The following is a 20110-nucleotide window of genomic DNA, read 5'->3' on the forward strand; positions in this document are numbered from 1 at the left end:
TTAAATTGTGTTTTAGGTCAATAGTTGAATTGTTTATATGATTTGACATAATTCAACTATTGCAAGAGAATTATTGTAATTATCGACATATTATTACCAAAGATTAATGATATGTCGGTAAAACACTTTTATTAATAGATTTATTGAGAAGTGCAGAATGGGTACTAATCGACAGGTTTTTGTCCGTCGGTAATGGACTTGGTTACCTACCAACAGATATATCCACCGGTAATACCATTAATAAACGTTGACAATTATTACTAGTGGCCAATGGTTATTGGCAAGTTCTCCGACTTTATGAAATTAGAACATGGTTTCCCTCTCCTGCATTTTCGTTTTCCTCCAAAAGAACCCTCCCACAACTCCCAATCTGAAACCCCCAGGTGGTGGCGTAACGGTGGACGCTTGTGGCTGGTGGCGATGCAGCGGCGTGACGGTGGCAGTAACGGTGGTTCGAGGCAAGTTGCGCGACCTTGCTCCAAATTTGCACGACGCAGTGGTGGTGCCAGCTTCACGGTGGTGGTGTGAGGCTTCATGGTAGTGGCACGAGGGTGGCTTCGCGGTGGCGCGAAGGTGTTGTAAGGCTGCTTGTGATTTGCATGACGGTGGTGGCGTGAGCGCGATGATGATGGCGCAAGGTTGGTGCGAAGGTGGCCACCGCGTCACGGTGGCTGCTAGTGGTGGAGGATTCCTTGTTGCTGGTTGTCGGTGGCAGACACATCACAATGCTTGCTCGTGGTGGAGGATTCATGACTGTTGGGTGACGGTGGTCGCTGCATAACGGTGGAGGTATAGCAGAAGTAAGTATGTCTTGAATCGATATTGCCTATTTGTTTTGGTACTGAAATTGGTTTAATGGATTGCCAATGATGCTTGTTGCCAATTTCACATTGGTTTGTAATAGATCTGTTATTGCAATAATGCTTGTTGTCAAATTGAAATTGGTTGAATGGATTGCCTTGACTTAAATGTGTTTTAGTAGTAGTAGCTATAATTGCAATCTAAACTTGTTTCTCATGACTTTTTTTGTTGTCGAAGGTTTGTGCATGCTACCACTTCGTCGAGGGAGAACTGTTAGTTGCCTCACATACCATCGAGGTAAGTTTTGAGTCATTCTTTGTTTGTATTTAAGTGCTCAAGGTCTAGGTTTCTATTTAATTGTCGCACTTGACCTTTTAGATATTGGGATAGTATATAGAAATTTATCAATATCTATTCATAGATATTGGGCTAGTTGATAGAAATGGAGCTTCACATTTTAGTGGAGTGACGATGAGCCCAAAAGCAAAGTTATGTGGTGAGGACATTTCCAAATCCAAATTTTCTTTTTCCACCAAATCATCAATATGTTTGATAAGGACATATTTTACCATGATTTCAGTAATGAATTAAGAGAAAATGTCAACTCTTCCTTGGCCTTTTACCTTGTAAATTGTAGTTTTCTCTTAGTTTGTTAAGTGGTTGCATTTTAAGATTTAATGAAAGATTTTGATCACTAATCCCTGCCTTTAGGTGCTTACAGTAGTTGGAAGAAACCTATGTATCAAATGAAGGCACTGGAACCCAAAGAAAGCAAGAAAAACAGCAAAAAAAGTGAATTCTGGAATGTTGTCGCTGAGTTGCCGCCGGGCTACCGCTTGAGCTCTCTACTCTCTGGAAGCCTGTCGTTGAGCTGTCGCTGGGCTATCGCCTGAGCTCTCTACTCTCTGGAAGGCTGCCGTTGGGCTACCGCCTGAGCGGTGGCGTCGCTGATGTGGCAAAATCTGAGTTATTTAGGGCTGAAAAGTGAGGGCTTGGTATCTTTTGCTACCCAGACGCATTTTCTCTGCTTGGGAGCTCTTGGAGGCGAGCTAGGAGGACTGAGAACAATCCATCTTCTTCCTTGGATTCTCTTCTTTCTTCCATTTCCACCATTGTTGTAGGCTTGAGCTCTCCATTCATGGAGAGCTAGTTTCATTATTGTTGGGGGATTGTTGTAGCCACTGAACTTTATTGTAAATCACTTTGTTTTGAATGAATATATGTTTTTTTCATTGATTGTTAGTGTTTAATTTCTTCTCTTAATGCTTGTTGTGAAGTTGCTACCCATGACTTGATTTTAGGGTTGCTTAATATTGGGAAATGTTGGGTAAATCCGGCCTTGGGTTAAACACCTAAAGGAAATAGCATCTAGGGAAAGAACTAGGACCTTTGATTGTCTTAAAATCTCATTTCTTAATGCGAAACTAATTGTTAGGTTTTCCAAGGGATTGAAGCCTAATAAGGAAGTCTAGGCTTTTTCTACCAAGGGATTGGGGTTAGAGTAAATTAGTAGATTGACATTGACATATTAATGAAGAGGAAGTGATTTTATTTTCATAAGAGTAAATTCGGTGAAAACATTACCCCCAACAATACCATTCCATTTCATTTCTAATACCATTTCCAAGTGTTTGAGTGCTTAAGATAACTTTTTATCATTTATGTTTTATAGTTACTTTAATTGAACCAAAACTCATATAAAAGGGAACCATTCTTTAGCCTAAGTTAGTTAGATAATTATATGATAGTAAAGTGTTGACTGAGTCTCTTGGGAAACCATATCCGGTCTTACCGGTTTATTACTTTAAACGATTTGGTACGGTTGCCAAAGAGTTAACAATGTTCACCCAAATAAGCATTAGTTTCTTTTTCCCCATTAGTAAACCCTCTAACTATGTGAAGAAAACTGTAAACATCGATATATTTAATTTCACTTGATCTTATCTGCAATTATACATAGACTACAACTATAACAAACTACTCTAAGAGAATTGAGTGAGTGTAGTGAAGAGTCCAAATTGAGTGTGTAGTGAGGAGTCCAATGATCTAGTTAAGGGTATCCAAATTGATACTAAACAAAACTACTATCAATATGATGTAGAAAATATATGGAAAATTAGATTTGAATTATGACAAAAAATGTATCCGAATATATGCTTGATTGTCTGGATATGAATTGTCTATGTTTTTGTATAGGTCTGATGATTATATGAAAGTGAGATATAGATAACAAATTGCATTGAACTCTGCCTATACCGACATATATGGGTCGTCAGTAATTATCGACGACAATTATCTTTTAGTAATTACCGATAGTATATATCCTTCTGTAATGGTTACTGACAATAAAATTGCCGACGAATATTTGATTATCAATAAACCGTAATAAATAACGCATTACCAACAAATTTTGGTTGTTATCGACAACTTTTGTCTGTTGGTATTGTGTATTGTTTTTTGTAGTAAACATAAATACAAAAATAATTGTTTAACTTGTGAAAAAATTTAACATCATTGGATTAAGATGATTATACACATCATTTTTTAAATTAAAAAATAAAAATGTATCAAAAAATAAGATATTGATAAATTTTAGTTTTGCTTCCAAATTAGGAATTATGGTAATAATTAACATATAGTTTTTTTTTTAAAAGCAATATATATAGTTAAAAGGAATTGAGTATTATATAAATTTAGCAGACATCTTCGTACGTACGTCATTTTGAAAGCTTTTCACTAAAACAATAGAATATCTTATTTGTAGCTAGGGTTTGCTGCTATTGATTCTTGAAACACTGTATTGCTCCTATTTTCACCGTGGTTTGCTTGGCCATTATTGTTTTTGTCATTAGCTATTTTTGGACACTCTTCCTCTTATAAACAAGTACTGTCTGTGATTGCATTTCATTGTTAGTCAATGTGTTTGCCCTTTTGAGCTTACATGTCATTAGAAGTCATTGTGATTGCGTTGTTAGTCATTATATACATACATATATGTTTACATGTCATTGTCACATATTTTCTTTGCTTTTTACTAAGTAAATATGTAATATCTTCATATTTACTTTGATGAAATAGGATATATTATAGTTACAACATATGCTTTGAGGCACGACTCAAGAATTTAAAAAAAGTTAAAACAAATTTAAATATGAAGTTTTTATTATTTAAAATGTATTTTTCGAGTTTTTTTAATACAAAATTATCTATTAAATTGTTGTAATTTGTTTTATTTAATTTTACATTATTTTCAAATTTCAACTAGTGTTAATTATTTATTTTATTAGAGATTTCATCTTCATTTATAAAAAAATTAATCCTAACTAATAATTCTACAATTCAATTCAAACAAAAATTTCAATATAGGCAAAAGAACTCTCAAAACCCATAAATAAAAAACTGCTGAAAATAAAACTAGACAAAAAAACACATTTTTAATCTTAATACAATTTTAACAAATAGATTAAAAATAGCAATCACTCAAATAAAAAAGACATAATAAAGGATAAAAAGATTTTTAGAGGCAAACATGAAATTAAAAAAAAAAAAAGAAATCTCTCAAAACCCTTAAAAGAAAAACTCTAAAGATAGAAGAAAACAAAAAGGTAATTAATATAATTAACATATGAAAAGCCACATAAAATAGAAGAAAACAAAAAGGTAAGTAATATAATTAACATATGAAAAGTCACGTAGAAATAATAAAAGAAAATTGCAATCAAAATTGTTCACATGAAAATAAAAATATATAATTAATCATTCTCCTTTTCCTAAACAAAGTTATAATTTATTTGAAAAAAGATTTTAATTAAATATCATTTTTAATATCAATAAAAATTAACATACAGTGATAATAATTTAATTAAATTTCATTATCAAATATAAAGTTATAATTAATTAAATAAAAATATATTAATATTAAAAAAAATTGGGACTTTCTTTTTCTTAAACATAATTTTATAATTAATTTAATAAGTGTTTATTAGTATTAAAAAATATTTTTAAGACCTTTTTTCTTAAATATAATGCTTTACGTACTTCATCTTTAAGTTGGCCATGAGTACATACACTCTTATAGTATTTGCTTTTAACATATACTCCAAACAAAATTTAATAACTTCTTATGCAATGTATATTTCAACAATAAAAATTTCTAAAAGATATTTAATCTACATATATTGTTTCAAAACCTTCATATAATTCCTAAATGAATGCATCCATTGTCTTGTCTTTGACGTTGAGCAATGTTTCAATTAAGTTATCATACCTATTTTTTACTACATACATTACATTTATTAAGTTATCATACCTATTTTTTTACTACATACATTACGTTTATACAATGTCTGACATGTAATAAAAAGGTTGAAGAAGATGAATCTCTTCTTCCATATGTTAGTCACATTTGAATTCTTTTTTTGGTTTTTCAAAAACAACATTTATGTGCTTTACTTTTTCATAAATTTAAACACCAGTTAAAGGGAGAAAAATATCATCGTCTTCGTGTCAATTAAAAGTTCTTCTAAATCTTTCTAAATCTATACTATATGTGAAACCTTTAACAAAATATCTTATTTCAAATATATATGATCTTCCTTTCATATTTCATCGACTCATGCAAAATATATATATATATATATATATATATATATATATATATATATATATATATATATATATATATATATATATATGAAAAACACTATAGGTAGTGAATAGTATTTTTAAAACTTTTCGTAAATTATATCTAATAGGTTTCAAAAAATTAATAAATAAAAGATATGTTTAGATGACAATGTTTCAAAAGGACTTTATGAAAACTTTTGAAGAAGGAAAACAATAAACACATTTTTTATATTAGTTCACTCAACGTGAGCTATGTCCAATTCTTTTTTAAGAACTCTTAAGGAGTTCATTAATCTTTAAAAAAATTACACGAGTTTTACTTTTAGGTTTATAACGAGTATTCTAACCACTCCTGGTTCACTTTGTCAACACGACTAGTCCGACTTTAACCACTCCTGATTTACAACTATTATAACCATTTCTAGTTTCAATCCTGAACGACACGTTTAAATAAGTATTTTAATTCTCTCTAGAATTTACAACACAAATAGTGTTATAAACAAAGATACAGATTGATAACTTTGAACTAAGAGAATAAAAACAATACAAGGAATCCAAGATTTGCTAAGGTTTTTCTCTTAAAATAAATATACAACTTCAAACGATATATGAGCACAATAAGCTTGTTTTAGTGTTCACGAGTTCAATATTTTATTCTTCTTGTCTTCACTTCAAGCTTCCATCTATATTTAACTTCTTTTGAAAGATGAACATTAGACAAGGAAGTTGACTTTAGGAGAGTAGGTAGCCTTTATGTGGGAAGTCAGACTTTAGTATACTTTGTAGAGGTTCAGAGTTTTATCATAACCTTTTAACTTAAATAGAGCTTGTACAATGTGACAAAACAAAAGGCTTTAAGGGAAACATTTCCAGAATATTCTTCATCTCTCACAACGTATTTTTCTTGGGTGCAGTGATTCTAATTATGTCTTTATGCTTTAGTGATATGCAAAATATCAAGAACAAGTTATACAAGCAATGAAACACTTCATTATACATGCATTAAATATTTTGAACGTTGATAAGCGTTAGGTTGTATTGTATGTCCAAAACATGTTATCACTTGTCATATCATAAATAAATGTATCGTTTAATAAGCATATCGCATGTATAATCTTCAGATGGTAAAAAACCATTAAATGCTTTTCCAAAGACTATTTGTGAGAGTAGTGTTTAACAAGCATATGTTAAACGATGTATAAGTTAATATTGTATTAAAAAAAATTCTTTCAATTTCAGTTTTATAAGAGAGATAAACTTTCTTGTTCATAAAACGCTAATTTGTTTACTCATATCATCTATTAGATGGTTCATTTTAAAAAAAAAAACACTTTCTTTTCTTAAACATTGATTTTAAACTTAGTTCATCACACAATTCAATCTATAAAATGTTATTCATAGGTTTGATCAAAACAGATGTTACAAAATGTTTTTCTCTTAGACGCTATTTATTCTAAAATAGTTTTTTCATATATATATATATATATATATATATATATATATATATATAACATTATTCTATATAACATTATTTCGTATAATGCTTTTGTTAAATTTCAAAACCTGAATTTGTTTAAACGGTCTAATTTCTAAACAATCTTATCTTAACAATACACTCATGCATACATACAAAAGGAAAGAGAATTGCCAGTTAAATTTTGAATATTTTTAGTTCAATAATTTGGGAAGATTAATTACTTTTTAATTGTTTATTAGTTTATATATTTTAATTTACAAGTTATATATTTTATAAAATGTTGATTAATTGCATTTTGTGTTGATTTTGAGATGTATATTTGATTATAAATTTTTTTGTCTTGTTTCTTCATTTTCTATTGCCTAAGGACCAAAGGAAAATGTTGTCAATACTTTTGTAAAATAAAAGAGATGTTAATTAAAATGTATTCATTTAATCAACTACAAAAATCAAATATTCTTAAATGAGATAATGTCATGTATTTAATTAAAAAAAGTGATATTTACATGGATGGTAAAATCCCTAATGAAAATCATACAAAACCACAAATATGGATTGAAGTATGATTTATAAGTGAAGAATTTATAAAATATGGCGAAATGATGCAAATACTAGTGATTATGTAATAAGGATTAGGTGTTCCTATGTAAATTATTTGGATGAAAGAAGACTTGATATTACAAAACTAATAAGTGTCTCTTAAGTAATGGCTTTCTTAAAAATTACAAAACATGTTGAATTGCTAGATTTGTCAAGCGTGTATCAGTATAAAGAGGTTGTTGATTTTAACCATTCATAAACAAATGAGGGATATAATTTGAGATGCTACATCTAAATCCTTTGTACAAACAATATATGCATATTTGTGATAGTAGTTGATTTTATGTGTTTTATGTGTATATTTTTGTGAATAAATCAACTCCTTCATAATTTTTACCTTGTTTTGATCCCATGGCGATGCGTTATAGTTAGTATATGCTTGTTTTGCCCTAATATTTATTTGTGTTAAATAAGTGAATAGGAAACATTTGTGGTGGAGGGTAACAAGCAAGAACTCAAGAGAGCATGTTTTGGACAAAAAAAATATCAAATTTGGAGCAAATATCAGTGTTGAGCAAGAACAAAATCGTGCCAAGTGTTGTAAAATCATTGAGCAACCAGTGCTATAGAGGAGTCTGGCGCTGAGCGACACAAAAGTGGCGTTGAGTGCCACCTAGCCCACATAGCTAGCGTTGAGGGGTGGTTCATGGTGTTGAGTGATAAGTTGACAAATAACTCCTTTCACGTTTTAACTGATATGATGTAGAGCGATGCTGATATGGTGCTAAGCAGGGTAAATGTTGACATGTCAAAATCGAGGTATTTAAACTTGTTTCTCACATGCTTAAAGGATCATATTCCTCCCACACTTCACTCTTTACCTAGGGCGATTGAGAAAGGCCCTCAGAGGTTGTTTGGGGTGTTGGGAAACTCTCTTACTCTTCTTTGGGTCTTCAATCTTCATCCATATTGTTTTACCTTTCTTAGGGTTGATAAGGGAGAGGAGCTACGAGTTGGAGGCATTGATGTGAAGGGAGGTGCAATTGGGGCATGAAGCAACTACTAAGAACCTTGGAAAAGGATTTGTATCTTCTCTTTAGTTTCTATTTCTTTCTTATTTCTTTAATTTGTAGAACCCTAAGTTCTCCACCATGGAGGGTCATTCTTATTTGTTGAAATTAGTTGTAAAAACATGGAACTCTTGTGTAATTTTGTGTTATTAATGATATTTGTTTTTCTAATTCATGTTAGTATTTAATTTTTATGCTTAAGTTTGATGTGGATTGTTCTCATGCTTGATTTGTGATTCTTGAGGTGTTTGGAAATATCTTTAGAATTTAGACTTGAAATTGAATGTCTATTGAATGCTTATGTCTAGGAATATAACTTGATTTATTAGTAATCTATGTTACATTTTCTTGCACACCAACTATTTGATAAAATATCAAAAAGATTTTCTTGTATTTTTGTGAATTTTGTGATTTAATTGAGTTATTAAGAGTTGTGAAATGTTACACAAATCTCTTGAGAGATAACGATATATTTACTTATTACTTGCTACCTATGACTACACTTGTCGTTGGTTTTGTAGCCAATAAAATGCATGTGTGTGCATGTATGTATTGCTTAATTATGTTTAAATATCATTTTTTTTATTACTTCATATTAGTTATTTTTAATTATTGTAATTTTCTTGGTTTGGATTAAAAAAATTTAATTTTTTATTATCCTAGTGTTTAAATAACACCACTATAGAATGGTTATTCATCTATATCACGTATTTGTAGTTGAAACACTTGAAACACTCAAAACGATAGACAAAACTCAAAATCACCAATAAAAAACCTATTTGGATATGCCTTTTTGTTTTCAAGCCTGTGGTCAGAACTTGATTTTGATCATGATGTTAGAACTTGATTTAAATTTGTTGTTGATTTGTAATATGTTACTATAATATTAACATAACATGATACATAGCTATAAGTAGATTTAATTCTTCATTGAATCCATGTATTTAACACAAACCTTTTGATATGATAGTAGAGAAAACAACAAAGAACAAATCATAATACCAACTCATGCATATGATAGGCTGGAAATTTTTGTAGGGTTGAGATGCAGAGTTCACTTTCAGTGCACAGTCATCCTTTCCCTTTCTCAATTTTTTCATGTATCTGAACCAACATTAACTACATCATATTCATATTATGAAAATAAAGAGGAAGAAAATGAGGAGATTGAGTTGGAAGTAGATGAAGAAAGGTCTGTAACTCCAAAAAGAGTGTGGTTTGTTGATGTCATTGGTAAGCAATAATAATATAGCAAAAATAATTAATATTATAGAAATATCAAATGACAAAAAAATTAACAAACATTTATTAAGTTTTATTATATTATATTATAATAATTAATAAATATTAGTTTAATTTTTACACAATAAAATATAAATAATAAATAGTTGATTAATAAAACAATTTTATGAGTTAACAAAATAAATATAAATAAAAAATTATTTTAAAATAAAATAAGTAGATAAAAATATAAAACAAATTATATACACATATAAAACAAAATATATAAATAAAAAATTAAAAAAATAAATATAAAAGTAAAATAATATTCATAACAAAAATTAGTATAAATAAAAAATTAAAATTAAAATAAAATAAATAATTAAAAAATAAAATAATTTCCATACACACATAATAATAAAAGAAATATAAATAAAATAGAAAATAATAATATCAAATAATTAAAAAATTAATTTCTAAGACACTTATGAATAAAATAAAATAAATATTAAAATAAATTTCAATTAAAAAAACATGTATTGTTATATTATTCAATTTAAAAACTAGTACAATTTAATTTAAAATTAATATCATTTAGTTTAAAATTAGTATAGTTAATAGTTCAGCTCAATTTATATTGTAGGTCAGTACAATTTAGTATAGTTCAGTTCAATTTAGATAAAACAAAAAACAGTTCAGTTCAGTTTAGACAAATTAGTTTTTTAGTTTAGTACAGATTTTAGTAATACAATACAATTCAGTTCTATTTACCTACCCTTATTTAAATTTATTTAAATGTTGATTAAGCTAATATATGTTTATATTATTGTTTGGAAAGTTAGCCATTATCATTGTTTTTTATATGTAAAATATCTAAAAAATGTTGCTAACAAAAATACAAATGATCAACATCAAGCACCATATTAGAAAAATGTTTTTTTTTTAATTTTTTATTATCTCTATTTTTCTTATTTAGAACAAATGACTTCTAATTTTAATTTTACGCCTTGTCATTTACATTATTTGATATTAAAATGGTAGATTTTGTTTTTTTTCTTTTCCTTTATGAATGATATATACAAATTATAAATACCAAAAATCTAGAATCCTAACCTTTTATAAATTCTAGAATAATGTAGTTGTAGGAGATTTTTGTGAGGATTATGTAAGAAGAACTAAGGAGAAGAAGAGAAATAGTTAAATGTCAACGTAAGATTGATATTTGAAAGGTTCATTAATAGAAGTAAATCTTTGCAATGAACATTAATTGAATGATCTTAAATTTATGCTTCACAGTTCTTTTAATGCCTTGTTATAGAAACAGATATCGTAGGTAGAAGATTTATTATGAAATTTAAATCTTCTTTCTTCTGTCTAGGCGTTGGTAGGATGTGGATTCTACTCAACTCATGATACAACAACTACAATAGGATTCAATGAAGAAAGGGATTTCGTGCACTTTATTTCCCTACAATAAATGATTTCCTTCATAAATTCAGACTTTACATTTTCTAAAGTACAAATTCTATTCCTTCCCAACTTTTCTTCTATTTCCTTTCACGCAACTCAAAATCCAAAAATCTAGTTTTCTCACTTCAAAAATCAACCACACCCAATTTCACTAATTTAATATCATTTTAATAATTATGTAGACTAAAATTAAATATATTTCATATACATGATTTTTTAGTTTATTGTCAACGTTTATCAATGCTACTAACCTACTCGGTTGGTTACTTATTGAGTCAATTTGACTTGAACTATTATAGATTAGTAGGTTAAACGACTCACTAACTTATTTAATTACAAGGTTTTTTTTTTAAATCTAAAAGAATTACAAATATTTGCTAATTCAAATATAAACAAATTTTATCTAAAATGATGTTAAACTCTCAAGATAATTCGAAATAAAAAAAAAGTATAATATAATCATAATGTAATACAAAAGCAAACACAAAAGGTAAAGAAATAAGTTTCTAATATCAATTATTCTTTTGTCATTTATTTATTTATAATATTCGAGTCAAGATAAATCCATAATATTTTACTGTTTTGAAACATCTTCTTTATCTTCATCTACAATACAATAAAAAAAGTATTAACTAATAATATTGAAACATAAAATAATAAATAATTAAATTAAATTAAGTGGGTGAGTGGGTCAATCCGAATGAGCCGAGTTCTAAATAGAATAGATTGAAAATTAGTCCATAAAAAAAATTATATTCTTTTCAAATCCAACCCAATCCAAATCCATAATAAATCGAATTAACCTACGGATTCTAATCTATTTTGACAACACAAATTTACTTCTATTTTTAAAACTACATTATACCCTAAATTGACTTTACTTAAATAAAAATTTGTAAAAGAAATTGTGAATATAGTCAATTCAATAAAATTTCTTTTTGGTAGAGACAAACTTTTTTGTGAGAGACAATTTTTTTTTTATAGTATTTAATGTCCATTTATATATGAGATATTTCAAATTCGAAATCAATAGCTGGTGATATTAATACAAACTTTAAATTTCATTACCAGAATTTAATATTATGTATATATAATTATTAATAAAATATTCTAAAAAAAAGTACTTTTCCTAAAATATCTTCAGTTCATGTGGAATTGAATATAAAGGAAAACCTGTGCTACCCGAACCCATATTCTAAGATTTATTTTTCAGGGCAGTTTCTTTTTGCACCTCCGTAAGTTTTTTCATGCATTTCACATAAAATAAAGTTTTCATTTTGTGTTTTTTATTATATAATCGAGAAATAAAAAATAATTTTTAGATTGCACAATTCGAAAGCTCTTAAGCTTGTACAATCCAAAAATAAATAAAAAAATAGTTTATATAATTCGGACGTCACTTTCTTTAAAAAATAGCTTTCGCAGCATTATTTAATGTGAAGCCAAAAATGACTTCTTATCTGTGTCATTTAGTAGTAATTTTTTTTTTCCAAATAAGATAACTTTTGAATTACATAATCCAAAAATTATTTATTTCTTAAGTTATTTTTTATTTTATTTTTGAATTATGCAGTTTGAAATTAATTTTTAACTTCTGGTTACATAGTCCAAAAATAAAAAATAAATTACTTTCAAATTATACAATTTAAAAAAAATAAAATGAAAAAGAAAATTATATGAAAATTCAGGACGAAAGTTATGGATGTACGGGGTGCGGGAAAAAGCTCCTAGTTCTTCAATAAAAGAAGGATGAGGCCCAATCGTAACAAGCCCAGTAAATAAAGACGGTAGCCCAATCCATTAAAAAGTTGTTAGAAACGTAGAAGACCTTTATACACTATTGTTGATTCAATTGAAGAAAGCACTGAACAAATCACCAACAGTTCCTACCGTTAGAAAGGGGCATGGCGACTCTTGATTCCGACGTGCCAATGATTCCGGCCGGCGAGGCATCGAGCAGTGCCGGACCGTCTTCCAAGAAACCCAAGCGCTTCGAGATCAAAAAATGGAACGCGGTCGCACTCTGGGCTTGGGGTATTTGTTTTCTCCTTAAACCCTAATTTTTACCGTGTTTTTTTCTTCTCACTATTTTTTCTTTATTTCTTGCAGACATCGTTGTCGATAACTGTGCCATCTGCCGGAACCACATCATGGATCTATGTAAGCGCGTTCTTTCAATCGAAAACTGTTGTTCAATTTGAATCGATTCGTTCCACTTTTGAATTTTTGGTCCCTGATTTTAGGCATCGAGTGCCAAGCCAACCAGGCCAGCGCAACTAGCGAAGAATGCACTGTGGCGTGGGGTATGTTTCTGATTAGCTGTAATTGCTGATTTGATTTGAAATAGGTTTTTAGAATGCTTGATATCCATCTGTCTGTTTTACCTTAGGGTTGAGGAAGGTAGATATGATTGTAGGAGTATTATAATTTAAAATTAAAATTGTTTGTACGTCCAATAGTTCTAGTAGCTAGGTCAGTTTAAATACACCTTCCTCCTCCTTCGATATCTTTATCTAAAACGAACAATACCTCCAACGTAGTTATTGATCCTATCGTTATACGAACAATACCAACGTAGTGATTGATCCTATCGGAACATTGGCCTTTTGTAAGGGACAAAAACTCTCCTATCTCTTGATTGGGGACAGGGGCTTCATCTGTACCCCCAACAGTTTCAGTAGTTCCATATAACTCTGAGTTAATGTCAAAGTTTGTTTAAATACACTTTTCTCTTTCCACCCTCTGAGATGCCTTTTTCAAGCTCCAAACTTGGATGTGATAATTGATCCTAACTATGTTATTTCAATGAAAATTGATAAAACATTCTTTAGTTGGAGTTCTTTAATATCTACTACAAGAAAATATGTTGGATGTTTGTTTTTACTTAAAGAGAGGGTAAGTTGTTGCTTTTCAAAGTGGGCGTATTATCATTAATAGATGGCAAACTAAAGCATTAATATATAATTTGACTGAAGAATCAAAACCTTTATCTCAAAGCAAGGTTGTTATTGGGCCCTTGATCTTGAGGGAGGAGACAAAAGGTGTTTTTTATTCTAGGAGGGTGGACGCAAGCTAGTTTGAGTTAATGTTTTGATATTTCATTGTTTAACGTTATCAATTGAGACTGTATTGTCCTTTATTATTTCCTCCCCGTTTTATGTTTCTCCATCTATTAAACTGAAGCAAATTCAGTATCTTGCTTATACTATTGAACCACGATTATTAAATTTAGCGTTTAATTTCAATTTGACTGCTCAATCTTGTGGCACCTCCTTTGCCTCGTTTTGCTATGGCTATTAAGGGTACTTGATTAGATATCCATCTTATCTAATTGGCATTCCTCTCACCTCTCTCGCAAATGGTCACAAAAATAAGCCATGAAAAATATGCTTATGTATAGGCAAAATGAAGCAGAATTTGCTTAAGAAACATTAAAAATAGTGTTTCCATCGTATATGTCCTAGCACTTTATGATTTGAATAGGAAATAACCTTTTTTTATTGCAAAAACAATCATATTGATATTGAGTATCCCAAAAGTTCAACAGTAAACATCTAACCCATGGGATATGTTGGTCTGCACTTTAGAACTAATGGAGATACTGGCAGTTATTGCCAAGCACATCATATATTGTATTTTGGTTATATTTAAGGTTTGTGTACCTTCCATTTTTTTAGGAGTATAGAGATCATGGATTATTCTATACTCAGTACGAGTCTATGAGACAATCACCATGAGGTGTCCTGCAAGAATATGGCCAGACCTTTTTATTCAAGTTCTTGCAGCTTCTAAACTAATCGAACTTTCTTGACCCATGGAATTGTGGTTTAAACTATAAGAGTCAGAAATGTGAATTATTATATTATGATTATGAGGACCTTTAGGCTTTTGGGTTCAAAGGAGGAAACGGAAAGGGTTCCTATTAAAGAAAAGAAAGGAAGTGAGAGAAGTGAAGGAGTTAATAAGGGATGCTTCCATTCCATTGTTTGGTTCCATCATGAAAAACAATGGAAATACGTGTTAATAACATTGAGATGGACAAAATTATGTTGGACTCTTCAATTTTTGTGGGATAAAATATACTTTGTCTTCAGGAACGTTTTGGTATTTCTAGGTTATCTCGATGTTGTAAAACTCTTCACCTTTTTTTATTTTGGAATAACCGTGTGTAGGTTATTTCTTAATGCATGAGTAAAATGTTGTGCATTTCAGTTTAGTTGGGACTTAAAAGAATAGTAATGTAGGCTTCTGTGGTTGTTAGTATTTTTCTTAGTTTGCACTGATTTACTCAAACTGCTACTTTATACAGGGGTTTGTAACCATGCCTTCCACTTCCACTGCATTAGTCGATGGCTCAAGACTCGTCAAGTTTGTCCTCTAGGTATGCAGACGTGGATCCTTCATCCTCCTTTTCTTTCGGTACCATTTGGATTAAGAAGTGCACTTCTAACTTGTGTTTCTGTGCCTGTACAGATAACAGTGAGTGGGAGTTTCAGAAATACGGCCACTAGAACTCCGACGCGGTTGAGATCTCCTTGGACATTTGTACTGTCTGCCCGATATTTTTAATATTACAACTCTCTTATTTTATTTTGCTTGTCTACTGAATTTATTATGTTCAAGGAATCAGTTTGCCAGATGGAGTTTAATATACACAGATGGTATATGTAAAGTTTATTTTAATGTTTTGATAATGGTCTCATTTGGTCGACTGTTTCCCAAGGAGCTGTTTTACATTTCAAGGGCTCAGTATCTAGGGTGTGCTTTTTCATTTATCTCATGCAATGCTACCTTTCTTTCTCACTGATAAGAAAAAAAAAAGTTTGTTTTATGCTTGTGGTTTAGTGTGGTACCAAATTGTTTAATTTTGTAAACAGTATATATTAATAAAGATCGAATGAAAAATGAGAAACTGGGAAATTATTCGACGTGAGTCCATGTCTTCTGATTTTAAAAGTAAATTAAAATATGCAGAACTAAACAAAATCAAAATGTTCGATTTTCTCGGGGGGTGACCCTAAGTTGAGGCTGAAATTTCCCCAGAAAATTGTGCATTATGAAATAAATCTAATTATTAGGGTAGTGTTATTTGTTTATTTTAAGCAACTGATATGAGAACCAATTTGTAATGATGTTACTCTAAATAATAGTTGTCAAAAGTGATTACTCTTTCCGTGTTTAGGCTAATTTATTTGATTAGCCTACTAGTTAATCTAGTTTATAAGCTAGTTTAACTTAAATATAAGTGTATTAAAATAGTTTATTTTAAAAGTTTAGTTTATTCAACTTTTTTTAATAGTTTGATACATTTTTTATATTTTCAACCTTTTCTTTTAGATGAATAATTAATTATTACTAGTTTTATTAATTAGTGGATTAATTTTTTAATTTAAAATTATTTTGTAGTACAAAAGAATATGAAATATCTATATACTTAGAAAGTTTTATACTTGATATTCTAAATAAAATATTGTCGTACATGGCCACATAATTAGTCGCAGTTCCAAAGTACAGCTATACAGTTGGACACCTCTTAAACATTACGAATCTCCGAATCTTGTAGTATTCTAGCTACCAGATTCGTTAGGTCCCCTGTCCATGTATGTGCTCGTTTATATATATATATATATATATATATATATATATATATATATATATTTAGAATTTGTTAATTTATATAATTGATATATTTTAGTAAAGTGTGTTAAGTTTTAATAAATAAAAAAAATTATTTAAAAAAATATATTTTAAACCAAAAGTATTTTAATAATTTTAATATTTGATTTAAAATAAAGAAATAAAAAATAATTATATGCAATCAATGTCTACTAATATATGTTTTTTAATATTTTTATTTTTTATTTAAAAAAATTAATAACTACTAATATATGTTTAGTAATAATGTATTTTTTTCCTTTTTTATATGTAAATACATAATATGAATATTTTTATCTATGTAAAAAAAAATCTATAGAATCATTTGTCTTATCCCACTTTATATACAAGTACAAATTTTCTTCAATTAATGGTTGTTACCAATGTTAAACCAATCCAGTTAACACTTTGTATTAATTATATGATATAAAAGAATTCAAACTATGCTGATGGCCAAATTATAAAGTATAAAGATTTAGTACCCATACATTGCATAGGATTAAAAATTACAGTTTGATAAGCATCAACCCATAAGAATTTGGGTAGAGAATCAGAGCAAGAAAAAGTTGTAATAGTTTATGTTTGTGCTTAATGAGTTCATCTTGTCTTGTTGTGGTGTAAAATCATAGAAGCGGAAAAAGACAATTATGTTCCTTCACCATCATTTTATTTTGGTTTATAGCTGGAATATATTAAGGACTATTGTTTTTAACAAGGCATTAATTGTGAAACTCAATTTTTAATTAAAAATAATGTTATAGATAAGGAGAGTATATAAGTTTTTCAATCTTATAATCATGTTTTTAAACATTTGAAGATGATTTACCATTGCAAACAAACATACATGAAAAAGGATTTAAACTTAATTCAACTAATAAGATCAGTTTTTAACATTATTTATATATTCTATTTTAATGATATAATGTGTTAGAAATTCAAACATGTTTACGGTTATTTTTTTTATACACTACTCAATTTTCTTATTTATACTCAATGTGATAATTTTAACTTTGAATTTCTAACAATGTAATATAATAGAATATATGTGTTTCATCTTTTTATTTTAACACACTTCCACCTATCCTAATTATGATTGGAATTTTACCAAAAAAAGACATACTTGTCTCAAATTAAGCTAGAAACCAAGATAAATCATTAACTCTAATATCATTGTTAGTTTTCTTTTATTATGATAGATTAAGGAATTAACTACTTTTGGTGTATAAGTTTCTCATAAAAGACTTGACACCACATTTAATATAAAATCTTAAAACTCAATTTATGTGAGTCTTAATTTATATATATATATATATATATATATATATATATATATATCACTTAACTTTTTTATTTTTACTTAATGTGAGACTTCCAACTTATGCTTAGATTTTTAAAGGTCTTTTCCGCAAGTGTGAGTTGAGTTTTATCATCTTTTTATCACAAAAGAACATATTTGTCACACTTTTCAACACATTTTCACTTATCTTAACTTTGATTGAATCTTTTACCACAACTAGCACACTTGTCTTTGTTTCAGCCGAACATGAAGACAAATCATCAACTTTAGTATAACTATTGAATTTTCTTTTATTGAGATAGATTAGGAAAATTGACCATCTTTGAGATATGAGTTTTTGGTAGACCTTACACCACACTCAACATAAAACTTTAACGCTTAATGTTTATGGCTCTTATTTTTTTTTTGTATTTAACTTTTTCATTTTTACTTAAGGTAAGACTCTCAACTCATACTTCAATAACAATTTTTCCCACAAGTGTGAGTTAGATTTTATGAGTAGTTTCTAACACAATAGGACATATTTGTCCCTTCCTTTCATTTCAATACACTTTTACTAACTCTAAATGCGATTTGGTCTTACTACAATGAGGCATACCTATATTTGTCTAAGCTAATTAAGCACCAAAAAAAAACATTCAACTTTGATAACACTAAAATTTTTTACTAGGTCAAACTAGAAAAATTTATGAGAATGAAATATGAGTTACCTATATAAGAAACGTTACATCATTTCTAATATAAAACCTTAAAGACTTAATATTTATAGGTCTTATTTTTCTTTCGTACCTCTCAATTTTTTTGTCTAATGTGAAAACTTCAACTCATACTTAATTTCTTAATATAATATGGAATCTTCACAAAATAATTTCAAAAATACTTAAAAATGACTAATATAAAAAAAATCATATAAAGTTCATTGTTACATATTAATTACCCAATAAAATCAACCGATACTATGAACTAACCAAATAGCAATCTTCAACTTCATTTAAAAACTAAGACGAATATTCGTTTCTAATATTACTAATGGTTCTTCCAAAAGGACTAAAAAAAATTAAAACATTAATGAGATTTAAGTTAAAAAAAAAAACTTCACACCATATACAGTAAAATATCTTAAAAAAATATATTTACCATATTGATATATTCAGTTTTTTTCTTGACTTTCATCCATACCTTTCTTTTTCACACTAATTTATTTTATTATTTATGTTTGAACGAAAATAGGAGCAATAACGTCCCCATAGCATCCTGAGGAGAAAAATGGAAAACAGCAACAGCAAAGGTCAACTGTTTCTCTATCTTTTGTTTTGTTTCTTTCTATCTTTCTATGTTTGGTTTTCAGTTAGAGTTTCAACTGTTACTTTAACTTCCTAAACACCCTCTGTCCCACCTCAACAATCTACGCTATGCATCTCTTCTCTTTTTCTCCATTCTTCACTCTAACTTTCGGTTATCCTTCTACCAAACTTTATTATTAAAACTATTCACTTCCATTACCAAAATACCAAACTAAGGGTAGGGGAATCTCGCATATTAAGTCGGTTATATTCCGAAAATTTTTATTTTATATTCATCACTAATTATATCTTCATATACACTTGTGGGAATGCATTTATAACAACTCTACTTTTTCATATTTAATAATACACTTTTTAATCTCACAAATTAGTTTTATAAAATTAAATTAGATTTATAACACTTATCTTATAAAAAAACATGTTATAATGAATTTTAAGTTTAATATAATTGAAATGAAAATTTGAAAAATATGAGATAAAAAAAAATATAGAAGGAAGTATTGTTATGGATATCTATTATTATTTTATTAGTTTGTATATTTGAAACGGATGAATTACGAATAATTGTAAAAATATTGTTAAAAAACATTTTACCTTGTTATTATTATAAGTTTTATATAATGATTAGTATTATTATTGTGGAGGTCTA

At 28.5% G+C, this 20110-nt stretch overlaps 1 protein-coding gene and 1 long non-coding RNA gene across 2 annotated transcripts; both read left to right on the plus strand.

The window, feature by feature from the left end:
* Window positions 1-264: 264 nt before the first annotated feature.
* Window positions 265-1957, plus strand: LOC106755952. Its single transcript, XR_001375429.2, has 3 exons — window positions 265-800; window positions 1039-1098; window positions 1513-1957. It is a non-coding gene; the product is annotated as an uncharacterized LOC106755952 (long non-coding RNA).
* An 11089-nt stretch (window positions 1958-13046) lies between these two features.
* LOC106754365 (RING-box protein 1a) lies at window positions 13047-15980 on the plus strand. Its single transcript, XM_014636379.2, has 5 exons — window positions 13047-13239; window positions 13315-13365; window positions 13449-13508; window positions 15515-15586; window positions 15679-15980. Exons 1-5 carry the CDS (start codon window positions 13110-13112, stop codon window positions 15714-15716), a joined length of 351 nt encoding a protein of 116 aa, XP_014491865.1. The 5' UTR covers window positions 13047-13109; the 3' UTR covers window positions 15717-15980.
* The last annotated feature ends 4130 nt before the right edge of the window (window positions 15981-20110 follow it).

Source organism: Vigna radiata, chromosome 2 (genome assembly GCF_000741045.1).
Source record: "Vigna radiata var. radiata cultivar VC1973A chromosome 2, Vradiata_ver6, whole genome shotgun sequence".
NCBI lineage: Eukaryota > Viridiplantae > Streptophyta > Magnoliopsida > Fabales > Fabaceae > Vigna > Vigna radiata.